The sequence below is a fragment of the Sphaeramia orbicularis genome, chromosome 1 (genome assembly GCF_902148855.1).
Source record: "Sphaeramia orbicularis chromosome 1, fSphaOr1.1, whole genome shotgun sequence".
Classification (NCBI taxonomy): domain Eukaryota; kingdom Metazoa; phylum Chordata; class Actinopteri; order Kurtiformes; family Apogonidae; genus Sphaeramia; species Sphaeramia orbicularis.
In genome coordinates, this window is record NC_043957.1 from 22013519 (window position 1) to 22036131 (window position 22613).

Consider the following 22613-nt stretch of genomic DNA (forward strand, 5'->3'; position numbering starts at 1 on the left):
GAGAGGAAGTAATGAAAAGGATAAGAGGAGACAAGAAGGGGAGAGGAAAAAGGATGAGCAAAAAGAACAGAAGAGAAGAGGAGACATGGAGGAGAAACAAGGAGTGGAAAGTAAAGGAGACGTGGAGAGAAAAGAAGGAGACGAGGAAAGGGAGATGAAAAGATACAAGGAGAGGAGATGAAGCAAAGATGATGAGGGGAGACAGGGAGAAGAGAAGAGAGGAACCATGATGCAGAAACAAGACAAGGAGAAGAAAGGGGACATGGAGGAGAGGAGGGGAGAGGAGGGGAGAGGAGAGGAGAAACAAGGAGAGGAGAGGAGAGGAGAGGAGAGGAGAGGAGAGGAGAGGAGAGGAGAGGAGAAACAAGGAGAGGAGAGGAGACAGTAAGAGCAGCAAAGTGGGAGAATTGGAGAAAATAGAAAAGAAGGCACAGAAGGCAATTACAACATATTAAATCCATCAGTTTATGTGTCAATGAGGCAGGAAATGAATGATGACAGTCTGTATATCAGAGCAGTCAGCTCTACTCAGCATGAAGGAACTTCAGTCAGTTAGTCTGGATGTTGGAGAAAAAGAATGGGTTTTGCGTAATGTCATTTTTTTGGGTTTGGATAAACAACATCAAAACACCATTGGTTTGTGGGTGTATGTGTGTCTATGTGTCAGGCTGCATTAATACAGCATTTTATCCAGGCATGAAAGTGCACCTCAGTTGTTTTTTTTTTTTTTTTCTGGAAACTAAAAGCAAGCAATCTACATTAACACTTGTAACTGATTCAATAGGACATCAGTCAGAAATAATAAATAATCTAGTGATGACAATATGAATAGTCATGAATAAAATGTGATTACAAAACAAACTACAATTTGAGTTCACTTTGTAAAACCGTGTTCTATGAATCATTTAACTATCCCCTAAAGAAATAAAATGAAGACAATTCCATAAAACATTAGTGAGGAGAAAATGCCTTTAAATTACAAATACTACGTTTTATTAATTAGCTCAGAAAATGCTGATGCTTCTTTTTTTTTTATTCCATTGTACAAAAAATGACATAATTAAAGACTGAGAATAGGCGGATAATTCTCCCATTTTAAGATGTGTGATTTATACAATCTGCCTGTAAATAATAGAATTCTCAAAAATAGCCTTTTTTGCATTTAACTAGGTATACTGGGAGACAGCTCAAAGTGTGCAGCTTTCACTTTCTGATGATTCACCTCAGGGTATAGACACATTTTAGGATGAAAAACTAATTAAACTTATCGCTAGGCTGATATGTCACATTTTTAATATGTGCTTACTCAGTGGGTCCTGTCCTCAACAAAAGATTTTAAAATTTACTCAAAGACAGAACATATTAGAGCTACTGGCACCGCCCGCTTTAAATTCAATTCAATTATCTCGGCATAAATGGAACACTGGCCTCAAAGCAAAATGGTCCTGGCTTGAGTCTTGGCCTTTGCGCTTCTCATATACTCTGTGTCAGTTTAGATTGGTTATCATTCATATCAGCCCTCTGAATGTAAGGTAAAATGTGCAAGTTGTTCGCTGCTTTTCCACAATGTACAAAGTAGGGAAGAGCTCAAATACCCTGTGACTGTGAGGACAAATGGATGGAGTGACTTTAGCACATAATGGGCCATTTACAGGGACACTTCCAAGAGGAAATCACCACGGAAATCGCCACGCTACAGATCTGTGTCTGTAATACTGACCCACATCTACAAGACATCAATACACTGTAAGCCCGGAATTTGTATTTACTAAAATGCTTTAATTACAATGCACTTAAATGATTTAAGTTTTATGATGTTACAATAAAATGTTAAGTATATTCTACTAGTTTGTAGACATAGCTGAAAGTACGAAAAAGTTTAAGTTGAATGGAATTAAATCACTAAGTTTTAGTCATGACCACACTTTTTTATCTTCGCATTGCGTTGTGGGTATTGGGCATGTTGTTGAAAATGTGTTATTTTTATGTGCAGGGGTTCAGCAGGGTTGTGGTGTTAGTGTTCATTTGGATTTAATGTGTGTACGGCAGAGTTTATTGGCCTTTTTGTGTTTGTTTTTGTATTTTTGTAGAGCTGCACCATGAGTCAGAGCCATAGGAAGAACAATGGCTTTCCTGTTCATCTAAGACTGTTACTGTACAATGGAAATCATAATGTTTTGTCAAATTAAAAGCACTTCCTGTACTGGCAAATGGCATTGAGCTAACTTCCATTCATGCTACAATATATTAAGTTGAATAATTTCATAACTATTTTGGTCAGGAATATGATTTTGAGTTTGATTATCTTAAAAAAAGTTGTTTAATCAATGATAAATTAATCTGGCTGCAATGAGAAAATTAGTCAGTGTAACCTAAATGCTGAGTTGAATGGTTGGATAGTGGGGTTGATTCTACAACAGATTTAAAGTACAAATAACTTGTCTTTTAGTGTTTTCTACTTATTAGTTTAAGTTCAATACTTTCAGCATTAAAGTTGAACCTACTTAAACCAATTGATTAGTCGATCATTACTCAAATCATTTAAGTGCAATCACTTGCCTCAAATTTTTTGAGTAACCTCTACTTATCCGGGCTTACAGTGTAGTCGTTTTTCCATTGACCCTCAAATTGTGCAAATATAACTTGCGTATAAAAATGTACCTAATGGAAAAACGACAATTTCGCCAAAAGTCTCATTTTTTGATTAAAAGTTTTTGCGCTGGCAAGCAGTGGTTTTTCTGGTGTAGCGCAAATTGTATATCGCGCAAAACTGCAATGGAAAGACCTTTTTTCACAACTAGAGTCAGGTGAATTAAAAAAAACGGATGCTGACGGACGTTACAACAAAGTTCAGTCTACTAGCAAAAAGTGCAATGAGAATACGATCCAACCCATGCAAAAAAAAAAAAAAAAAAAAAAAGTCTGCATTCAATCCAAATCAAATAAGCGGACCAAAGTGTAGTGGTGGTGTTTGGCCAGTTATTGCTCCATTAAATAGTTTTTTCAGCTACTAGAAGTCTTTGGTTTCGCCACGTGGGCTTTGATTAAGAATTAGTTATCTTGCTGCGCCAGACTTTCAGAGCATCTGTTTATTAAAAATAATGCTCCACCCTCTCATCTAAATATGGCCCCCTCTGGCTCCAAAACCCCAAAAAGATGACAGCAAAAATGCCACTTCTTTTATACTCCCTACGATCACTTCACTCTACTTGGAATGTGCTGGAACATCACTGGTTCATCGGTATGGACAGCAGATGGTTTTAAACTTCAACATTTGATTTTACGGATCACAGTCAACCTCCTGCCAATCCTCAATACAGTATATTTTCTCTGTAGTTCTTCCCACAATAGAAAAGGACCTCTCTGAAGTGGGTGTCTTTCAGCAGAAATAGTCCCTGTAGAGTGAATTGTTTTTGACAGTAGCAACGCTGTGGACGCTGAGATGACTTGTTTGTAGTGTAATACAAGTGCAGCGGGTCACAGAGACAAAGACATCTGCTGTTAAATAAAAAAAATGTATGGTTTTTGGGCGATGGAAGTGTTCCTGTGGTCGCTAAGGTCTACTAAGTTCTGGACCTCGATATTTTCCAAAACTCTTGTGGGTGCATTTTCTTTTCCTTGTTTTTTTTTTTTCTTCATATATTGAGTGCTGTTCAGTGGTCAAGTACTGGTCAAGTACAACTGAGAAGCATTTAAAGGGACTTCAGCTTCAACAGAACAGAGCAGACAAACACCTGCTCAGTCCATGGAAACATTCAATAGAGCAGGGTGTGAAAAGGCACATTCTGACATTACAAAAGGCCACAGAAGGCCTGTGGCACATTCATGAGATCTCAGATTCATACAAGAAATGTTCGAGGACGATCAGCTAAAAAACAACTTATCACCAAAGGATGACAGTAGATTTAGATGATTATTTTAGATTGTTTATTGTATTAATTCTACATCATTTACTTTGCAAAACAAAGCATCTAAATTAACATTAGCTAATGGTGTAATTAACAGTATTGATTCATAGATAACTTTTTTAAAGAGTGGGACAATATAGTTTGGAGCAATAAATGTTAACAGCTCATATACACTGCCCAGCCAAACTAAACATCTCACACACACACTATATTTCATTGGATAGCCTTTAGTTTTGATTATGGGACACATTTGTGTGCTTATGCAGTTTCCCAATACATGCAAGAGCTTGTGTCGATGATTAAGAGTCAGATCACTGTGTGAAGTCTTCTCCATCACATCCCAAAGATTCTTAATGTGGTTCAGGTCTGGACTCTGTGGTGTCCAACCCCTGTGTTAAATGATGTCTCCTGCTCCTGAGCCACTCCTTCACATTACGGGCCTAAAGAATCCTGCCATTATCACTGTTATTGAAACAACATCAACATCAACCTAGACCTGACTGACTGAACCAACGCCAGATCATGACACTGCCCCCACTGGCTTGTACTGTTGGCACTAAGCCTGATGGGTAATCCCTTCATCTGCCTCTCTTCATCACCCTGGAACAGTGTTGATCTGGACTCATTGGACCACATGACCTCTTTGCATTGAAACACGATCCAGTCTTTATTTCTGACCTGTTTGATCAGATTATCTCTACTTTATTATTAAATCATGTATAAAATGACGCCTCACTTAACGTGAACACTATTAGTCAAATTTGACTTGACAGTATGTTAAAGATTAATTAAATAGCAATTAAATGCTTCTTACTGCATTAATTCACTATAAAGAGCTACTGAATTGTCTTCATCTAGAACATCTGTTAGATCACACTCTTCCTTCTACTGTGTGTGTGTGTGTATATGTGTGTGTGTGTGTGTGTATGTGTGTGTGTGTGTGTGTGTGTGTGTGTGTGTGTGTGGTCACGCATACAGAACTTGGAATCGGGCAGTGTGAATTTGTGGGGGTGTTAAGTTTCTCTTTTGTCAAATGGGACTTTGATCCAACTTCTGTTGAAGTTTTTTGTTTTACTCTAGTACTAGAGTGTGTGTGTTGTCTGTGTGTGAATGTGAGCCTATACACTAATACTACAGGGAAAGACTTGCTGAGCATCGACTTTATGAGGTGTCCTCTAATTGCCCTAGAAGAAGAAAACAGTGCTGTATAGGAGGAAAGTAATTGTTCATGCTGAGCGTGTGTGTGTGTGTGTTTCAGTGGGTATGTGTACATAAAAGAGATTTACCTGGCATTAGCAATACACTCCAGTGTCACCTCACTCCCTGCCACCACCGTTGTGTTTTTCGGTCCGACCACAATCGTTGGAGCCACAAGCTCTGACTCAGGATCTGTGACACAAGGAAAATATTGGAAGCTGTTTAGGCCATAAATCACACTATACACACACACACACACACACTGAATAAACTCGAAGGTACACTGTTATACTCTCCCACGCACATAACATACTACAGTGTTTTTCTACTTGAACAGTGCCATATACTCTGCATTCAGATACATTCTCTCTAAGGGCCTTTACAAACCAGAGGCGTTTACTGTCATGAGCAGTGGTGGAATGTAGTCAAGTACTGTACAAACGTACAAACTAGAGGTACTTCTAGATACTTAACTTGGGTATTTCCATTCTCTGCAGCTTTATACTCCTACTCCACCACACCTCAGAGATGAATATTGTACTTTTAACTACAGCACATTTGTCTGACAGCTTTAGTCACTTTCCAGATCACAGTTCTTCAACCAACCTCCTCCAAATGTTGATCTTGAATATTTTTGAAAAACTGGATAAATGCATAGATCAACCTCAAAATGCTCCTCTTTCATGAGTTAAATAAACTCTTTAAAAGCCTCTTGGAGTCACTGTAAAATGTGTTTTTAGAGACTCAGAAATGCCACATAATGTGCATTTAAACATTTACAGCAGTAAAAACCATCATATATGACTACTTCATACTTTTACTGAAGGATCTGAATACCACTTAAACCAAAAGTGAATATTATTAAATAAAGACAAGGAAGGTAAATATTTCTGAGGTTTCATGCTAGAAATATAGGACTAATCACAAATTAACACGGCAAAAAAGGTGGATTTGCAGATTGTTTATGTTTTTAGCCACCATGTACTATATATGAAAAATAAACAAAAAATGATAGACAATGCATTGAAATACAATGTGGGCTAGCATCAGTTGCATAAAATTTATATGAAATGACACACATACAACTCTACTCTATTTTCAGTGAATAAATAGCTTGCATATTCAGAAGTGCATCCACAAGAATGTGTTCTGCTTAATTCAGGAGGATATTGGGGAGATGGAGGAGATGAATTGTCAAAGATGAGTGAGACAGTGAGTAATGCAGTGTGTACATTGTGGTGTGGACTGGATGAATGAATGAAGCCTGAGCTAACATCAACGTGAAGTCATGAACATCTGATGAAACGGTGCTTGTGACCTGCTCCGATTTCTCCGTCCACTTGAGCAACTGTGAAGCAGAACCATCTTTAATGTCTCATAAATCAAACAAAACAGGACCAGTATCCCTGTATCTCACCAGTATGTTCAATCAAGAATCAAAAATAAGTTGAATTTGTGAGGTCGTCAGATTCTGTCTCTTGATGCAGGAGATCAATCTGCCAACAGAAGTGGGTGGTACTTTCACTGGAGGAGAACTCAACCAATCAAATCAAAGTCCATATATGACTTCCTAGCAGTGCTCAGTAGTACCTATATTAATATCTCTAACCATTTCCAGGTTATAAGCCATGAAAATATGTCCCATTATAAGCAAAGGCAAATTTTTAAGATTTCAAAAATTTGTCAAAAATTCAAAAATCTAAATTTCTCAAACCAGCTCATAGACATTGTCCCAAGGAACCTACATATAAAATTGGAAATCAATCCAACCAGTAGTTTCATCGGAGAAAAAAAAATGCTAACGAAGACAACGGGGATGAAGACGACGCTCATGGCCGATTGGCCGATGAGCTAACAAGGAGGGTCTACAACTGGTATAACTCACATTTTACATCTTTTTTTTTCTGTAAAGCTACTTCTTATAGCATCAACATGTCCTGGGACTGTGGGTAGAAATTAGTGGGTTTTCCTAAAATCTGGCAAAAGAATCTTTCCTGTTTTTGAGGTTGCTGAATTGTCACTGTCCCTGGAAAAAAATGACTTAATTTCTGTGTGTCTTTTTCCTGGACACTAACATAGACTATTGCAACAGCCAGAGGACACGTTGAAGCTCATATAGGCTTTATAAGATGTCTCCACATGATGTTAAATCGGTAGGTTTTTATGAACTGGCAAAAATTGATTTGGACATTTCACCAAACAAGTACTGAAACTCTTTCTCCACTGATATCAAGAATTTCAAGGTGAAATATTTGCAGCAAAATATTGCGCATTTTTATTTTTGTTACTTCTTCACTGCAAACATCGCTGTCTCTTTTCTTTGATTTCTCCTTCGAAACTACTTATCCAAAACAAATATATTCAACAGAAACTTCAAGACACAGTAATTTCAGTAAAGGAGAAGTGGAATGATGGTATTTGAGGGAGTGTTGGTATAAAAGAGAGGGTAGAACTATGTGAATAACAGTGTGAGAAAACGGCTGACAGTTAATGTAAAAAAACAATGACAGAATATGCGATTATGAACAGATGCTTGTATGTCAGAGTCTGACTGAAGCAGAAAACGGTTCAAGAATTCTTTCTACTAGTTGTACACTACCTCCCATCTCCGACACATTTTCTTTCATATACACTCACACACAGATATAAACACACAGTAAATCTTCTTATAAACAATATTATTCTTTGTCAAACACAGCACTGTTGTGTCTGAAACACACCAACATACAGGCGATGATGATGTATTGAATAGTGTAAGATGGTGTGTATGGCTCACAATGATAGTGGTTTAAGTATTTGAAAAATGATTTATGGCCCAGAAGGTAGTGTGTGTGATACTATGGCAGTATATGTGCATGAGAGCAAATATGATTTATGAACTGAGTGGCCTCTCTGCAGAAAGGCCCATGCTAGGCTTGCTATCACTTTCTAAAACTTCTAACCTTTGCACCATGAAATAGTATTCAGAGTAATAAAAGGGGAGCAGAAATATGATTGTCATTGCTATACATTCATATACAGTCTAAATACTAGTGCTCATTTGTGTACATGGGTCTAAACAGGATTAGATCTGACACGGTTACATGTATGAGTGATGAATATGGAGATTTCCAATAAGAGAGGGAGTACGGGGAACAAATTAATAGGCCGGCTCTGATAGGAGTTGGGGAGGAGGAAGGGGGTGGGGGGGATTCACCAGTCGAGGAGCAGCTTTGATCTTGCCTTTGAAGGGAAGTTGGAAAAGGTGGTAATTGACTCTCTGCTCTTTATTCCTCCCTCTCATTCTCTCTTTTTCTGTCTTTTTTTTTATCGGAGAAATAGAGGCGAAAAGTCATATCTCACTGTCACAGAGAAAAAGACATGCCTCTACAGGAAGACAGGCAAATGAGAGCACACACTCACACACACTCACACACACACACCCACACACACACACTGTACTGACACCTACACGCTCCAACTGGAAGTCGAAGTGGAGTCATTAATGGAGGAAGATAAGTGAAGTGACACAAAGAAGAGAGATAGGAAGTAGAAGTAGAGGTCTCTATCACTCTTACTTTGTTGCTGTTTCTGCATAGTGCACACACTTACAAGTCAAATTTCTATCCAAACATATCCGAATTTTTAACCAAATTTACAGAAAACTGGAACAAGAAAATGAGCATTTCTTTGCGTTTCCATCCACTTCTCTTGTGTAAATGGAACTTCAGCATTAGGTGAATAATTGTAGTAGTGGCAAAGTTTAAATGCACATTTGCCAGGGGCTAAGACTGAAAATAGGGATGCAACAATACAGAATTTCTGGGAAGACACTTGTTTAAAATAGCAAAATACCATTTATTAAGGTTGGTTACATTTGTTTTCCAGCAGTTTTGTTGTCATAGGGTTTTTGTTGCTAACCGCATGCTTGCTACCCAGTGCACTAAGTACTAGCATGCTGACAGTGAATAGTTCCCATCAATGAACTTAAATTAACTGGAGAACTTAACTGGCCACTGGAGATTCAGTCCAGACACTTGAGCATCTACTTGGAAACATAATGAACTCCACCTTCTGCAACTGGAAGTGAACTGAATGGACTGCATTTGTGGACAAAAACAGATAAAGACTGCCATCGGCCAATGTTGTCTTATTTGCTGATTGGTCAATGGGAGTCAGTTGCAGTTGGCCCATACATTGGTGCATCCTTAGCCATGAGTAGTGTCACACTCCTGCCTGCCCATATTTGACTCATCATTCTCTGTAAATCTCTGGGTGTAAATAAATCCAAGTGCTGAGATCTAAGGTGAGTTTAAGGTGGATTTTCAAACTTAGCAGAAAGTCACACATGCCTATGTAACAAGCAAATCCCCAAATCTGAACCCTTCAAGTTCTCAAGTATGTCGTACGTCTCTGGAGAAAATCTAATCAAGCCATCAATCAGGTCTACAAAGTGACAAGTCAAGTCATGTAAACTTCTGATGATCCATCCTACATGAAAAGTTGAGTCATTAATGACAGCCCAACCATGGTGAATAGTGCTGATAGTCTACTGAATCCTTTTTTCCTTCTCTGGTTTTCATTCCGATGGGAGGCACCTGCTTTATGATGTCTGACACTCACTGCAATAGAAGTCACCCAGTCAAGTGTCTGAGCAGAATGACTTATTGACTCATTATCTGCCACAAGTCAAAGACGAGTTGAGTGTAGGAAATGGGTAAAAGTCATTTAGGTCTTTTTTCAGGGTTAGTCAAGTAAGTCTCAGGTTCTAAAAATTGTGACTTATGTCCAACTTAAGCCAGATTATGACACTTAGGTCCCCCAACTCTGGACAGAAATAGAGGCCACTGACCCAGAATTTTGTTTATATTTGTTATATTTGTTATACTTTAATGAAAACACATCCATCACTTCCTTCATTTACATGCACAGCTTAGTTGAGCTACAACCATAGCTTGACTCAACTGTGTAATTGGACTAATTGTCTTTGTCCCAGTCGACATGCATCGGGGTGCAATTGATTTATTATTGAAATCATTGTCGCCTCCATTATGATAGGTGGCGGTACTGCACTCTTTAAGCTTGTTAACCTATGCCATCACACATCACAACAATAGTCAATAGTGACTTAGCGCATCGCCAACCCAGAGGTAAACTGGCACGACAAGGAACAATGTTACAAATGTGTACATAGCATACTTGGTGTCCGCTCTACTTTTTGTGCAGATGAGATGCATGATGTACGATTTCCAGGCCAGGATTTGGCGTGGAGTTCAAGCACATGTGGAGAACACCTTGTCCCATTCCAGTCCAGTTACATGCAGAAGTAGACTGACTTTCAATCACATTATTTGGGTTTACAAATCAGACTATTAGAACTTGGGTTTCAGTTCAGGAAATATATTAAATGAACAATTTTTAATCAGATTAATCATAGGGTTGCTGTGAATTAACTTCGATAAATCACAATTACATATCGTTCATCTTTAATCTATATTAATCGGGTTTCATTCTGAATGAGCAAACAGACTCAAGAAAGAAGAGAATATATATGCACTTAACGTGTTTGTTGTGAGGTGGGTGACACGTTAGCCGAAGTGTTAGCAGAATCCCTGACTAATATATGCTTCACGTTAATGTGGTATTTGAAGCTGGAAGTGCTTTGGTGAAAAGAAAATCCTTCCTGTAGAGTGTGCATAATACTTTGTCGGTCAACTGTTTTGTCTTGGGGTTTTTTGTACTCATATTTCCCATCCAGAGGGCCAACGTGCTGTTTAGTGCATTCCACTTCATCAGTTGGATCAACTGCCCATTTGCACATGCGCAACGGTAACTCTACTTGGACAAACTGCCCATAATGCGTTGCCAGAGACGTTCAGAGTCATGCAGATGGGGTAATTGTGTTAAAATTCTTCATCAGATTAATCATGATCATGCCCTAATAAAAAGCTCTTTAACAGTCCAGTTTTAGTTGGACTTTCACAGTAATTGGGTTTTTTAAGTGTCACGTAAACCCACTCAATGCACAAATCGGTCCTACAAACAAATGTATGGATATGAAGAAGTGGCAAAGGCAGTGAAAAAGTGAACTAGACTGCTACTAACTCCTCCACCTCTTCCGATTTTCATGTCTATTTCTAGTGCCTGAGGATGCTCAGACACACAATTATTTAGCTTTCAGTGTCACTGAGTGGGCGGCAGTGATCAGCACGTCGTACATGTGTTACAATCTGAGAGGTGTGATTTGTGAAAGAAGGTGTTGAGAAGGTGGACTGGCAGAGCTGGAGGAGAGTGTCCATTAGTTCTTTGCTGTGGGAAGTAGGTCAGACGGGGACGTGTAGTGATCAGCGCAGCCTTAATGGCAGCAGCAGCCTCACATAATGAGCCGAAGGGGGGGATGTGAACCCAACCTGTTCGCTTGTGTCTGAGAGCTGGGAGCGGGCGGACAAATCAGGACAGCAGGAGCACCGGTGTGACAAGGGAGAACACGGTGGGAGAAGAAACGAGCTCACAGGAGGCAGAGGGAGGATATATGTAGATGCAAAGGGGGGCAGTGCAGATGGTCTTCTTCCTGGAGTGACAGACATGATGGTAGAAGTAGAGGCGAACGCTAAATGCCATATGGTTGTGTGATCTGCGCTCTTCTTTTCTCTCTGTCAGCTTTTCCAACAGCCCCCCCCCCACACACACACACACTCTTTCTCTGGGGAAATCTCCATCATTTCGTCTCGTCTGTGTCTCTCGTTCCCTACTGCCTCCTGTATCTGCTCGCTCTCATCCTCTTATTGCTTCCTTTTTTGCGAGGATTGTTAAATGAATCTTTCTTAACGTAAACAAGGAGAAATATGCAACCCGACAGGGAGTGTTATTATGTGTGTGCATTTGCAAGCTGCGGCTGCTAAAAGCCTCCCTGTAAAGATTCTACAAAGAGAGGCCACAAGTTTAATCGGACTCTATTGGATTCCTCATTTTGTAAATGACAAACAACGTGAGAGGTAAAGCACAAGTGATTTGTCATCCAAGGTTTCTCTGGGTCCTTGCATCCCAAATTACACACTCTGCTCCATCTCCTACAATATCATATCAGCATCACACACTGGTATTCTTTAATCTATGCATAGATGTAATACCATATGGGTTTTAATGACTAATACTCTGGATTCCCAAATTTATCTCATGTTGAAGTCTGAAAATCTGCAGCTCCAAATCCCTTATCGAGACCATCCTAGTGACAGTTACTTTCCATGAATCCTTCTGTTAGTTGATACAGATTCATTTAGATGTTCTTGTGGAAGCTGATTCTTTGTTAACATTTTCCATTTTAATTCTCTCCACACCATTTACAAATTGCACCGTTAACTCCAATTTTGTGCCAGAGGCAGAATATACAACACATTTCAAATCACAAGCATGTCTGATGAATGAAAAACTAAATGTGTTTTAAATCCCATGACGACATTTAGTTTAGGGATCTGTGTATGTTCATATTAAATGATAAATAATAATAATGGATTGGATTTCTATAGCGCTTTTTCAAGGCACCCAAAGCGCTTTACATTATTGATCCATTATTCATTGGCTCTCACATTCATACTCTGGTGGTGGTGAACTGCATGTGTATCCACAGCTGCCCTGGGGCAGGCTGACGGAAGCATGGCTGCCAATCCACACCAAACAGCCCCTCTGAGTGAGATACTGGAGCCAAGGTGGGTGAAGTGTCTTAACCAAGGGCACAACAGCACATGACTAGGACAGAGCGGGATTCCAACTGCCAACAGTTCGGTTACTGGACGACCCTCTCTACCTACTGAACCACAGTCGCCCCAAAATACTCACTTCCACCGCATAGAGAACACAGTTAGTACTGCACCTGAATGTGATTGCAAGAATTATAGGAGTTGTATGTAGGACTGTGGCCAAAACTGGTGCTGCAATCCCATTCAATACACTGTAGAGTGTGGTACCCCCCCCCCCCCCCAGACTAGGGGTTGCCAGATCCAGCATGAGTGTCTGCTAGAAGGAGCTACCATGGCAAGCGACGAGTCCTACACCGGTACTTATACTGGGCCCAGTCTCTTCACTCAGGCCGCGGTGTTTTCTCCTGGGACCAAACCAAAGTCTCTTCACTGGCCCAGGAGAAAACACCGTGGCTCGGCCAAGGAGAAAACACCGTGGCTTGGGCCCTCAGTCTCACCACCCAGTAAGAGCCACTGAGAGTCGGGGGAGACCACGGGAGAACCGGCATTGGTCTTCAAATTCTTCTTCACTTTCAGCCGCCTCCATGTTTCAAAAGAATCTCCTAGACATATTGTTTTGTTTCTCACTTTGTCACGATGTAGTTGGAAATAATAAGAGGCCTTTAGGTTTAGTAGACAGACAGACAGACAGACAGAGTCAGTGCAATGAATGAGTCTGTGCAAAGGATAAAGTGCAACGTGAACAGTGTGTGAGTCCTACAGTCCAGGAGCATGAAGAGTGTTCGTATTAACTACTACTGCTACTTAATGTAGTAATGTCAGACATTTATGATCAGAAATGTTCCAGCTGCAGCTCAGTGGCAACTGGCAACCTGGATGCTGAAACGCTACTGACTTGGTGATTGGGAGATAGGTGATGGGTGGAGCATCAGACCAAAAACACAAAATGACAACATAAACATCATTTAGGGGCTGACACTTAGCTTTTCAAATATGAATATTCTGGCTGGACTACTACTGTCTGATATCAGTATTTGAAATGAACAGGATTCCTTAATGTCTGGTGACAGTCAGGGCCATTTTATGATTACTTGGAACATAATTCTTACATTTAGCAACTTTAAGTTTCACTTTCTTGGTTTATCAGTATTTCCTCTATTTGAGGTTGGATTTACTGCCTTTCCATTGGTTTTATCTGATTTGACATGATCTAAGTTTATTAATGTAGGAAATGGCAGCCAAAATGCTTTTTTTCCCCCCAGTTTTATTTTTTCCACTTTGTTCAATAAACCCCGCTGAAGACCAGCTATCTGAATACCTGAGTATATGGACTGAACAGTGTTCAGTGAAGACTGTTTTGTAATAAGTTTTCAGAATTTATTACATTAAATGTAAGGAACATAAGTTTAAACAATCACAATTAGATCAGCTTTAAGGGGCTGTTTTTAGCTTCTGAGGGAAACATCATCAGGGACGGGCTGGGACTAAAAAAAGGCCCTAGGCTTTTTCCAAACTTTAGGCCCACAACCCTACACAACTACGCATTAAAAAAAAATAGAACCAATGGCCCTGTAGCTTACCGGCCAAATTAAAAGCTTTGGGAAATGTATCCAGATGCCATTTATTATCACCCAGTTATGTGTATTTATTATATTACAGAAATAGCCCATGTTTTGGTCATATTCCAATCAGATCTGTAAAAAATTCAAATTCCAACTTGATATCATTGATACTTACTGATTCAATCCATTTCTATCTCTTATAATGGGAACATTTTTCAAAGTCACACCAAATCCAGAATCAGATCCGCATCAAAATAATTTCAATACCTTGTGTTGACATCATCATAAAGAAGCTGTATACCAAGTTTGAAGTCAATCAGAACTGGAGTTATGGAGAAGAAGACGAATGAAATGTTTTCCCCATAACAGCCCGTGTTAAATTTTCCGTGAGTTCCCGGATCTAGAAGAAGATCCTGATCAGCATATGGCCATTATGTTTTGGTCATCTCCCCATCAGGGCTGTACTGTAGAAATTTACACTGGATATCATTTATATTTACTGAGTTATTGCATCGATCCACTTCCTATCTCTTATAATGGGGAATTTTTCAAAGTCGCACCAAATCCAGAATCAGATCCGGATCCAAATAATTTCACTAACTTTTGTTGATATGATAATAAAAAAGCTGTATACCAAGTTTGAAGTCAATCGGAATTGTAGTTTCGGAGAAGAAGACAATTGAGATTTTTGTAACGGACGACGACAGACGACGACGACAGACGACGACGGACACCGCATGACGACAATAGTTTACGGCCTGTCGGCCGGTAAGCTAAAAACCACCTACCAAAAGCCTAGAAAAAATATTCACAGAGAATAACATCAACAATCAACAATTATTTGTATTAATTAATTAATTAATTTGCAAAGCACTAGTACAGTCTTAAAATTGGATTTTGAAGGCTGGTGGTGATAAGAAAAAAAACTGTTCCAGGCTGTGACTGTCTGATTTAGGGCATTTGAAATATTGTAGTGTAGAGCATCCTGGCGCATCTGGGACTTCCCTGCACTCTCCATGTCATGATGTTTGGAGCTGCAACTATCATCAACCTGAACTGACAAATGATTTTTTTTTTTTAAATATATAGTTATCCACTGTGTATAGCCAGTCGATTGTATAACATGTATCAAATACTTTAGAATTACCTTCAAATATAACCTATTCAATATGTCTTCAAAACACCATACCCTTTAATAAAGTAAATCAAATATTGAAACAATGGACAATGGCTGTGCTTAGGTTACTTTTAATTAGGCTATGCCATTGTGGGGGAAAAGAAGAGAAGTCACAGTGTGTGTGTGTTTGTGTGATACGCTTCATATTCGATGTTTTCTCGCACCCTACTCGGGTTTTTCTGTTTCAAGTTTTGTGTATTTCCCCCACGTAATAGCCTAAATAATTGTATTGGTGCCACCTGTTGTTTTGATGTTAATATCACAGATTTTTTCCACCACATCAGACGGCCGTCGCCGTCGGTGGGATGGCTGTTATTATTGCTTATCAGATTTTTTTTCGGATTCACCACATGGACTTTGACAGAATGTCCTACTGGTCAGTCTGCCCCTGAACATCATTATAGAAACTGTCCAGAAATTATCCTAAATTATGGCACATTTAGCAATGGCGTACATAAAGCTTCAAACTGGTAACAAAGAGGAACTCATCATATTATTGTCACAAATTCTGCATAGGTACAGGTACAGAAATAGCACCTAACGTTTTAGCAGAACCAGTGAAAGATAGCGGATTACTGACAACTTTTTGGTGAAGTACATACATTTGGAATCCCATCACAATAGTTGAGATTTTTTTTTGGTTAATTGAGGTCAATTTGAATGAATGAATGAATGAATGAATGAACCATGATGCTGAAAAACTATTAAAGCTCAAAGTGGGAATTTTTTTCATCACTAAAAACATGTTTAACTCATGTGATTGTGTTCTGTCTGTTTGTTATCTGTACTCCCTCTGATCTAATTGCAAATTTCAGCTGAAAATGTACAGATGCATTGTTTAACAGACATGACAGATATGTATGTAATAGGATAAAAGTGCACTAAAACAAAGTTAATGACTTCACACTGTCATATCTTCACAGTAAACTGAATGTCTTTTGAGTAGCTGTGTATATACTGATCATTAAGAGTAATGTAAACAACAGCTCCTGCTCCTTACAAAACCCTGTCAACTACTCTTTGCACTATAATGAAACTATACCTGAACAATTTAAGACTTAACAGCTTCATTAAAGAAAAAAAGATGAGCAGCTACAGCAGCTAAAAATATATCATAAATGATGAGGATAGAGAAAAACATGAATCTTGTGTGCGTACATACGTGTGGGTATAATTTAAAGCAAGACTCTGCAATGTTCTTGTCAGTGCAATCACTGCTGATTGACAGCTAAGTGCTGCTGAGGTGACACAGCTGTGTGAGGGTTTGCGTGCATGTGTGAGTATGTACGAGCATGGCATTCAGATGGAAAGGAAAAAATTAAATCAAGGATGGAATTGATAAAAGAAAAAAAAAACAAAAAAAAAACAGGGCTCCTAAAAGGATTGGTGCAGCTTTAGGGCAGGAAAGAGATAGAGATGGATAAACAGAGAGAGAGAGCAGCAGAGAGACATAGACTGAGAGGTGGTGAGAGAGGGGAGAGAGATGAAAGGCTATTCCATCCACAGATTAGAATGTAATCCCTCTTTGAATGGATTCTCAGAGATTACAGCTTGTTCTCCTATTAATCTGTCAGTTGCGGCAGACTCCCTGTTGTGTCAGTGACTCAGTGGGTGTCAGAGTGTGTGTGTGTGTGTGTGTGTGTGGTGTGTGTGTGTGTGTTGTATTCACAGAGTCTGGAGATCTATACGTGTTAGGGACTTTCAACTCTTTGTGGAGACCTGGGGAGCAGAGGAATGGGCTGACAGGTGGTTCCTGCATACAGCAGATATTGGAATACTCTATAAATTCCCATGAGGACAACTATTAAGTGTGTTCCCAACTAGCTGTTTTTCAACTTATGCATAAAAAACCTGGGCATAAATGACAGGAATTCTAAAATATATTGAACTGCAGTTTTGCAAAAAAGTTTTTCCCAGCTCAACACAAACTTTACTTAAGTGCACACAATAATCTTACATATTTAGGTTTATCAAGTCTAGCGATGGGAATTGAGAACCGGTTCTTTTTGAGAACTGGATCCCAGAAGCTCAATTCCTTGGAATCGTTCGCCTGCCTGCTTAACAATTCTGCTTATCGATTCTGTCTTCGTTGCACATGCGCAATGACATCACGCGATACGCTGCATTGTTTTGGTCAGAACGTAGCCAACATGGCGTTGAGCAGAAACGGTCTAAAAAGATTACACCAGGTCCACTTGTAACACTTGCAAAGCTTCCATTTCTTCAAAAGGGTGAAATCCCTCCAATATATTAAAATATTTGTCCACAGCATGTGATTTGTTTACAGGAATGTAATGTATTTGATACACTATTTAGCGGCGCTTGTGAATCCAGCGGCAGAGTGAACACCAGGACCTCATTCGGGCCCGGTTCCGGTTCCGGTGCGGGCAACAAATGTTGTACCCCTTCAAATACAAGTTTCCGAAGGTAGGGAAAGAAAATGAGGTGCACAACAATGGGAGACGGGCAGAGTAGAACCGGTTCCACGTAGTGGAAATGCGGCAACAGAGGAATTAGTAAAGCATCTTTAGTTTCACTTTCACTGTGCGCTTCCCTCCCAAACTAGGCCCGGCGTCATCTGTTATTATTATTTGTAGATACTGTATATGTTTTATTTTCTGTGCAGAGATGGAATATAAAAGACAGCTAATGCAAACACACCCGTTTGTACTCTTTTATTCCTTCACCAAATGAGAATCGATAAGAGAATCGATAAGGAATCAGATCGATAAGCAAGATTGATAATGGAATCGGAATCGTTAAATTCTTATTGATTCCCATCCCTAATCAAGTCACACACCATCATGTATTTACTGAATGTGTTTCCATTGAATTTAATCACACTTATCTTTATTATTAAGTGTTTATCAAAAGTGTTCTATGTAGTGCTGATATCCCAAACTCTCAACAGCAGAGGAAAGTTACGTACCAGAACACACTTAAGACCAAAACCACCAACAAATCCACCCTATGTATCCACAGACTGTATCATTCACTGAATAAAGTATAAAACTCATTGTTTACACACATCTGCATTATGGTATCATCAAGTTTTCCTCTACAAACTAAAACTCATAGATTCTTATTTTGACAGTTGGTCAAAATATCACTATGTCTTATAATCGTCACATGCTGCTGATAGTTTACATTATAGCTCAGTTAGGTTAGCTTTGTTTTTAGACAGAAAACAGCCAAAATAAAACCACAAATCACCTCTGTTTTCTGTACAGTTTGTGTTGCCAGTAGCTGAACTAAAGATCTGTTTGGAATCCAGCAAACAAGGTCAGAACTGTCACAGTTTAGTCAGAACCGTGGATCAACAAACGACAACTTAGCAAAGATAATAACATCCCATAACTAGAAAAGCACTCGGAGAGCGCAGACCTCCGCCAAGCGCAAAAATTCCCCACATAATCGGTGATACAAATCCTACATTTATTTTTTAAAATAAAATCCGCCTTCTGGATCAGATCCGGATCAGCCTTTGAAATGTGATAGAGGACCCCATTGTCAATTCCTGAGTAAAATTTCATGAGTTTTGGTCAATAATTAAGCGAGATATTGGGAAACAAAAATTTTGGCCCCATTTACCACAACATTAACGAAAATTTCAAAGTGATCCAGAATCCAGGATTTCTTCCGGATCACCCCCAAAAGTTAATCATTTCTTCCTGATCCCATTTCCAACAAACCCTGAAAATTTCATCAAATCTGTCCATAACTTTTTGAGTTATGTTGCACACTAACGGACAGACAAACAGACAGACAAACAAACCCTGGCAAAAACATAACTTCCTTGGCGGAGGTAATAACTTTATACCTTCATAAGACTCACAATCAAACTGTAGAAGAAATGCTGCCGTTTCAGCATCAAACTCCATTCTTTACATTTACAGACATGCCCAGTGGAGAAAACAACAACCGTGTTTTGTTTTTTGACTTTGTCACTTTCACCGACTCTAAAAGTTGTTTCTTTGTGGTTCTCACCCCATCTGGTCCCTTTCTGATCCTTTGGTCAAAGGCCCCATGGCATTTATATGGTCTTAATTGTTCTGGATTTCATTGCTACCCCACCCCCTGAAGGCGAGGCAAGGGGTATTGTTTTTGGTTTGGTTTCTTTGTTTCTTTGTTTGTTTTTTAACACTCTAGCAGCAAAACTATTGGTTGAATTCATACCAAATTGGGTTTATAGATTGCCAGTGACCCAGAATAGATGTTACTACATTTTGGGAAGAGTAGGTCAAAGTTCAAATTTTGTATGAATTTTTAAAATATTTTTTCTTCTCCCATTTACTTATGATGGGCAAAATGTCTAATGTCTACAAAAACATCAGAATCAGAATCAGCTTTATTGGCCAAGTACATGAACACATACATGTTTCAACATGAACCCAAAACAACATTAATCCAATCACACTTGAACATAGACCTAATATAGACAAACATTCAACTAGAGACAAGGACAACAATGGGATGGGATTTACAATGGATTAATATTATAATATGTACAGAGTGCAAAGTGGAGTTTTGTACAATGAGTGGATGTATGTGAATATGTTTATGTATATATTATTGTATGCAAATTAATCAGAGTTTTTATGCAGAGTGCAACATCAATTTTGTTTCAGTTTACTTCAGACTTGGCACATTAATAGACGAAATTGATATGCTGACATCACCAAACGCATAGACTTGATGACATCAGCTGGATCCATGCCAAAATAAGCTACAATACATGCGAGGGGCGGGGTTTGTTGTGCCTGGCACCACTTGTTTCATTTTGTTAAACTGAGTGATAGTAGGTCTATTCTAGTCTTGCGCATTTCTACACTTCTATATCAAAACATTGCTGCTTTAGGTCTGGAACAGAATACAATTAGGGTAAAAGTTCTCTGGGTTGTTTGGATAGTTCTTGGGCGGTGCTCTCGGATGCTTTAAGACAGCATTTGCAAAAAAAAAAAATAGTGTCAGGAGAGAAGTTGTTTTGCACATGAGGAGATGTGTTGTGGTATTAAAATAACTAAATTCCTGCAAAAGAAAATGCTGCATTAAAAGATGTCAGTATTTGTTTTAAAAGTTGCCATTTTCAGGGTATGGAGGTTTTGCTCTTTTATGAAGGTAGGGAAACTTTCAAAGCTATAGCGCACAGATAGCAGAAGGAATGACAATAATGATCCTGCCACTGCACAATAGAAATAGCCACCCTTATTGCAGCCGAGGACTTCCAACGAGCCATACTAGGTCGATCCAATTGCGTCCAGAGGCATTTTTGGTCTGCACTCACTGATAACACCTCTTGGAGATAGGACATGAACTCAGATGTCAATTTTCTGAAAATTGGGTTAAAATTTGCCACACATTCGACTGAAAACCTGACTACTGACATAACCCATTACCTAGACCATTACCCTACTTCTCAGACTCTGACTGAGTGCTGAACCTTCACCATCACTGCAGAGCGCCCAACTCTAATCCTAACCTCCATTCGTTTTACTTGGAGTGTCTAATTAGTGTACTGATGGTCCTTTTGTAAATTACTGTTCATTAATATAGATTTCAGGGCTAATAGAGGCTTTGATGTCGGGCCTATAGGGCTTTAATTGACCGTTTTACCGAGTCAATAAGTTAGTGCTTAACATTAGCTAACCCATCCCCTTTTATGCTTCCCCAGCTCCACCCTATTTGTACAAACACAATCTCCAAAACACAAAAAACTAGAGCCTTCAAAACCGTAATCCCCAAATCACTGAATGATGAATAAATCAATGGTAAATAAATAAGAATAAAAAGAGGAATGTGTCTGGAAAACAAAATTGGACAAACATTATAGGCAAAAGTGTACAGAGTGGTAGAAACCTGAAATGCTAATTGACTAAAAGTAGAATAGACTTTTTGTTTATTGTATAATGCAGGTTCAACATAACACACACATACACACCAAACATATTCTGTCAGTCGAAATGTGAACGTTCACCCAATAGAATGTAGTGAGGATAATAATAATACTAATAATACTAATACTAATACTAATAATACAACCTTTTATTTATAGGCGCCTTTCAGGACACTCAAGGTCACCGTACAAAGTTGTTAAAAATAAATACAACACGATTAAAATTACACATATAAAACACATAGGTTTATAAAAACAATGATGAAAACAACACAAACTAGAAAAGCACTCAGAGAACGCAGACACCCCCCCCCCCCCCCCCCCCCCCCCCCCCCCCCCAAACACACACACACACACACACACACCCAATGTCTGCAGTCAGTACTTCATTTCAGGTCAGTTTAATGTAATTTGAACCATTTCCAAACAATTGTAGACTATGTCAGTGGTATCAGGAATAAACCCAAGTGAACTTTGTACTGCGTTTGTAATTTGTGTGGATTTCCTCAAAACATGTACAAAAGTACACATTTGGTACCTAAGTAGAAGCACAGATACTTGTGTACAAAAGTCTGCCCCCCCCCCCCCCCCCCCCCCCCCCCCCCGATCACCACCAAAATCTAATAATTTGTTCCTTGTGCTAGTATCAACATTTCCTGAAAATTTCATCAAAACCTGTCCATAACTTTTTGAGTTATCTTGCTAACCGATAAACAAACAAGAAAAGCACCTCCGCCAAGGCAGAACCCCCCCACCCCGATCACCACCAAAATTTAATCATTTGTTCCTTGTGTCAGTATCAGCATTTCCTGAAAATTTCATGAAAATCCTTCCATAACTTTTTACGTCATCTTGCTAACAGACAGACAAACAAAAAATCGTCCCCCCCACCTCTCCCGATCACCAAAATTTGATGATTTGTTCCTTGTGCCAGTATCACCATTTCCTGAAAATTTCATGAAAATCCGTCCATAACTTTTTGAGTTATCTTGCTAACAAACAAACAAACAAACAAATCCTGATGAAAACATAACCTCCTTGGCAGAGATAATAAAAACAACCAAATAAAGCCAAAGAGGAGAACATTGAACCACTGCATCTATGCTGTCTTCTTACTAACCCTTTCATCTCTGGTTCCAGAATCCATGTCAAGGCACAGCGAAATTGTTCTGGAGGCATGTTTTGGACCAAAGCTACACT

At 39.1% G+C, this 22613-nt stretch overlaps 1 protein-coding gene across 2 annotated transcripts in view; it reads right to left on the reverse strand.

Annotated features, from left to right (window-relative positions):
• LOC115421076 (protein sidekick-1) overlaps positions 1 to 22613 on the reverse strand; it is a 504319-nt gene that overhangs the window by 176272 nt on the left and 305434 nt on the right. For both annotated transcript variants that reach the window (XM_030136788.1, XM_030136797.1), the window contains one exon: positions 5195 to 5297. In XM_030136788.1, coding sequence (XP_029992648.1) covers positions 5195 to 5297 — 103 coding nt within the window. The remainder of the gene's footprint in view (positions 1 to 5194; positions 5298 to 22613) is intronic.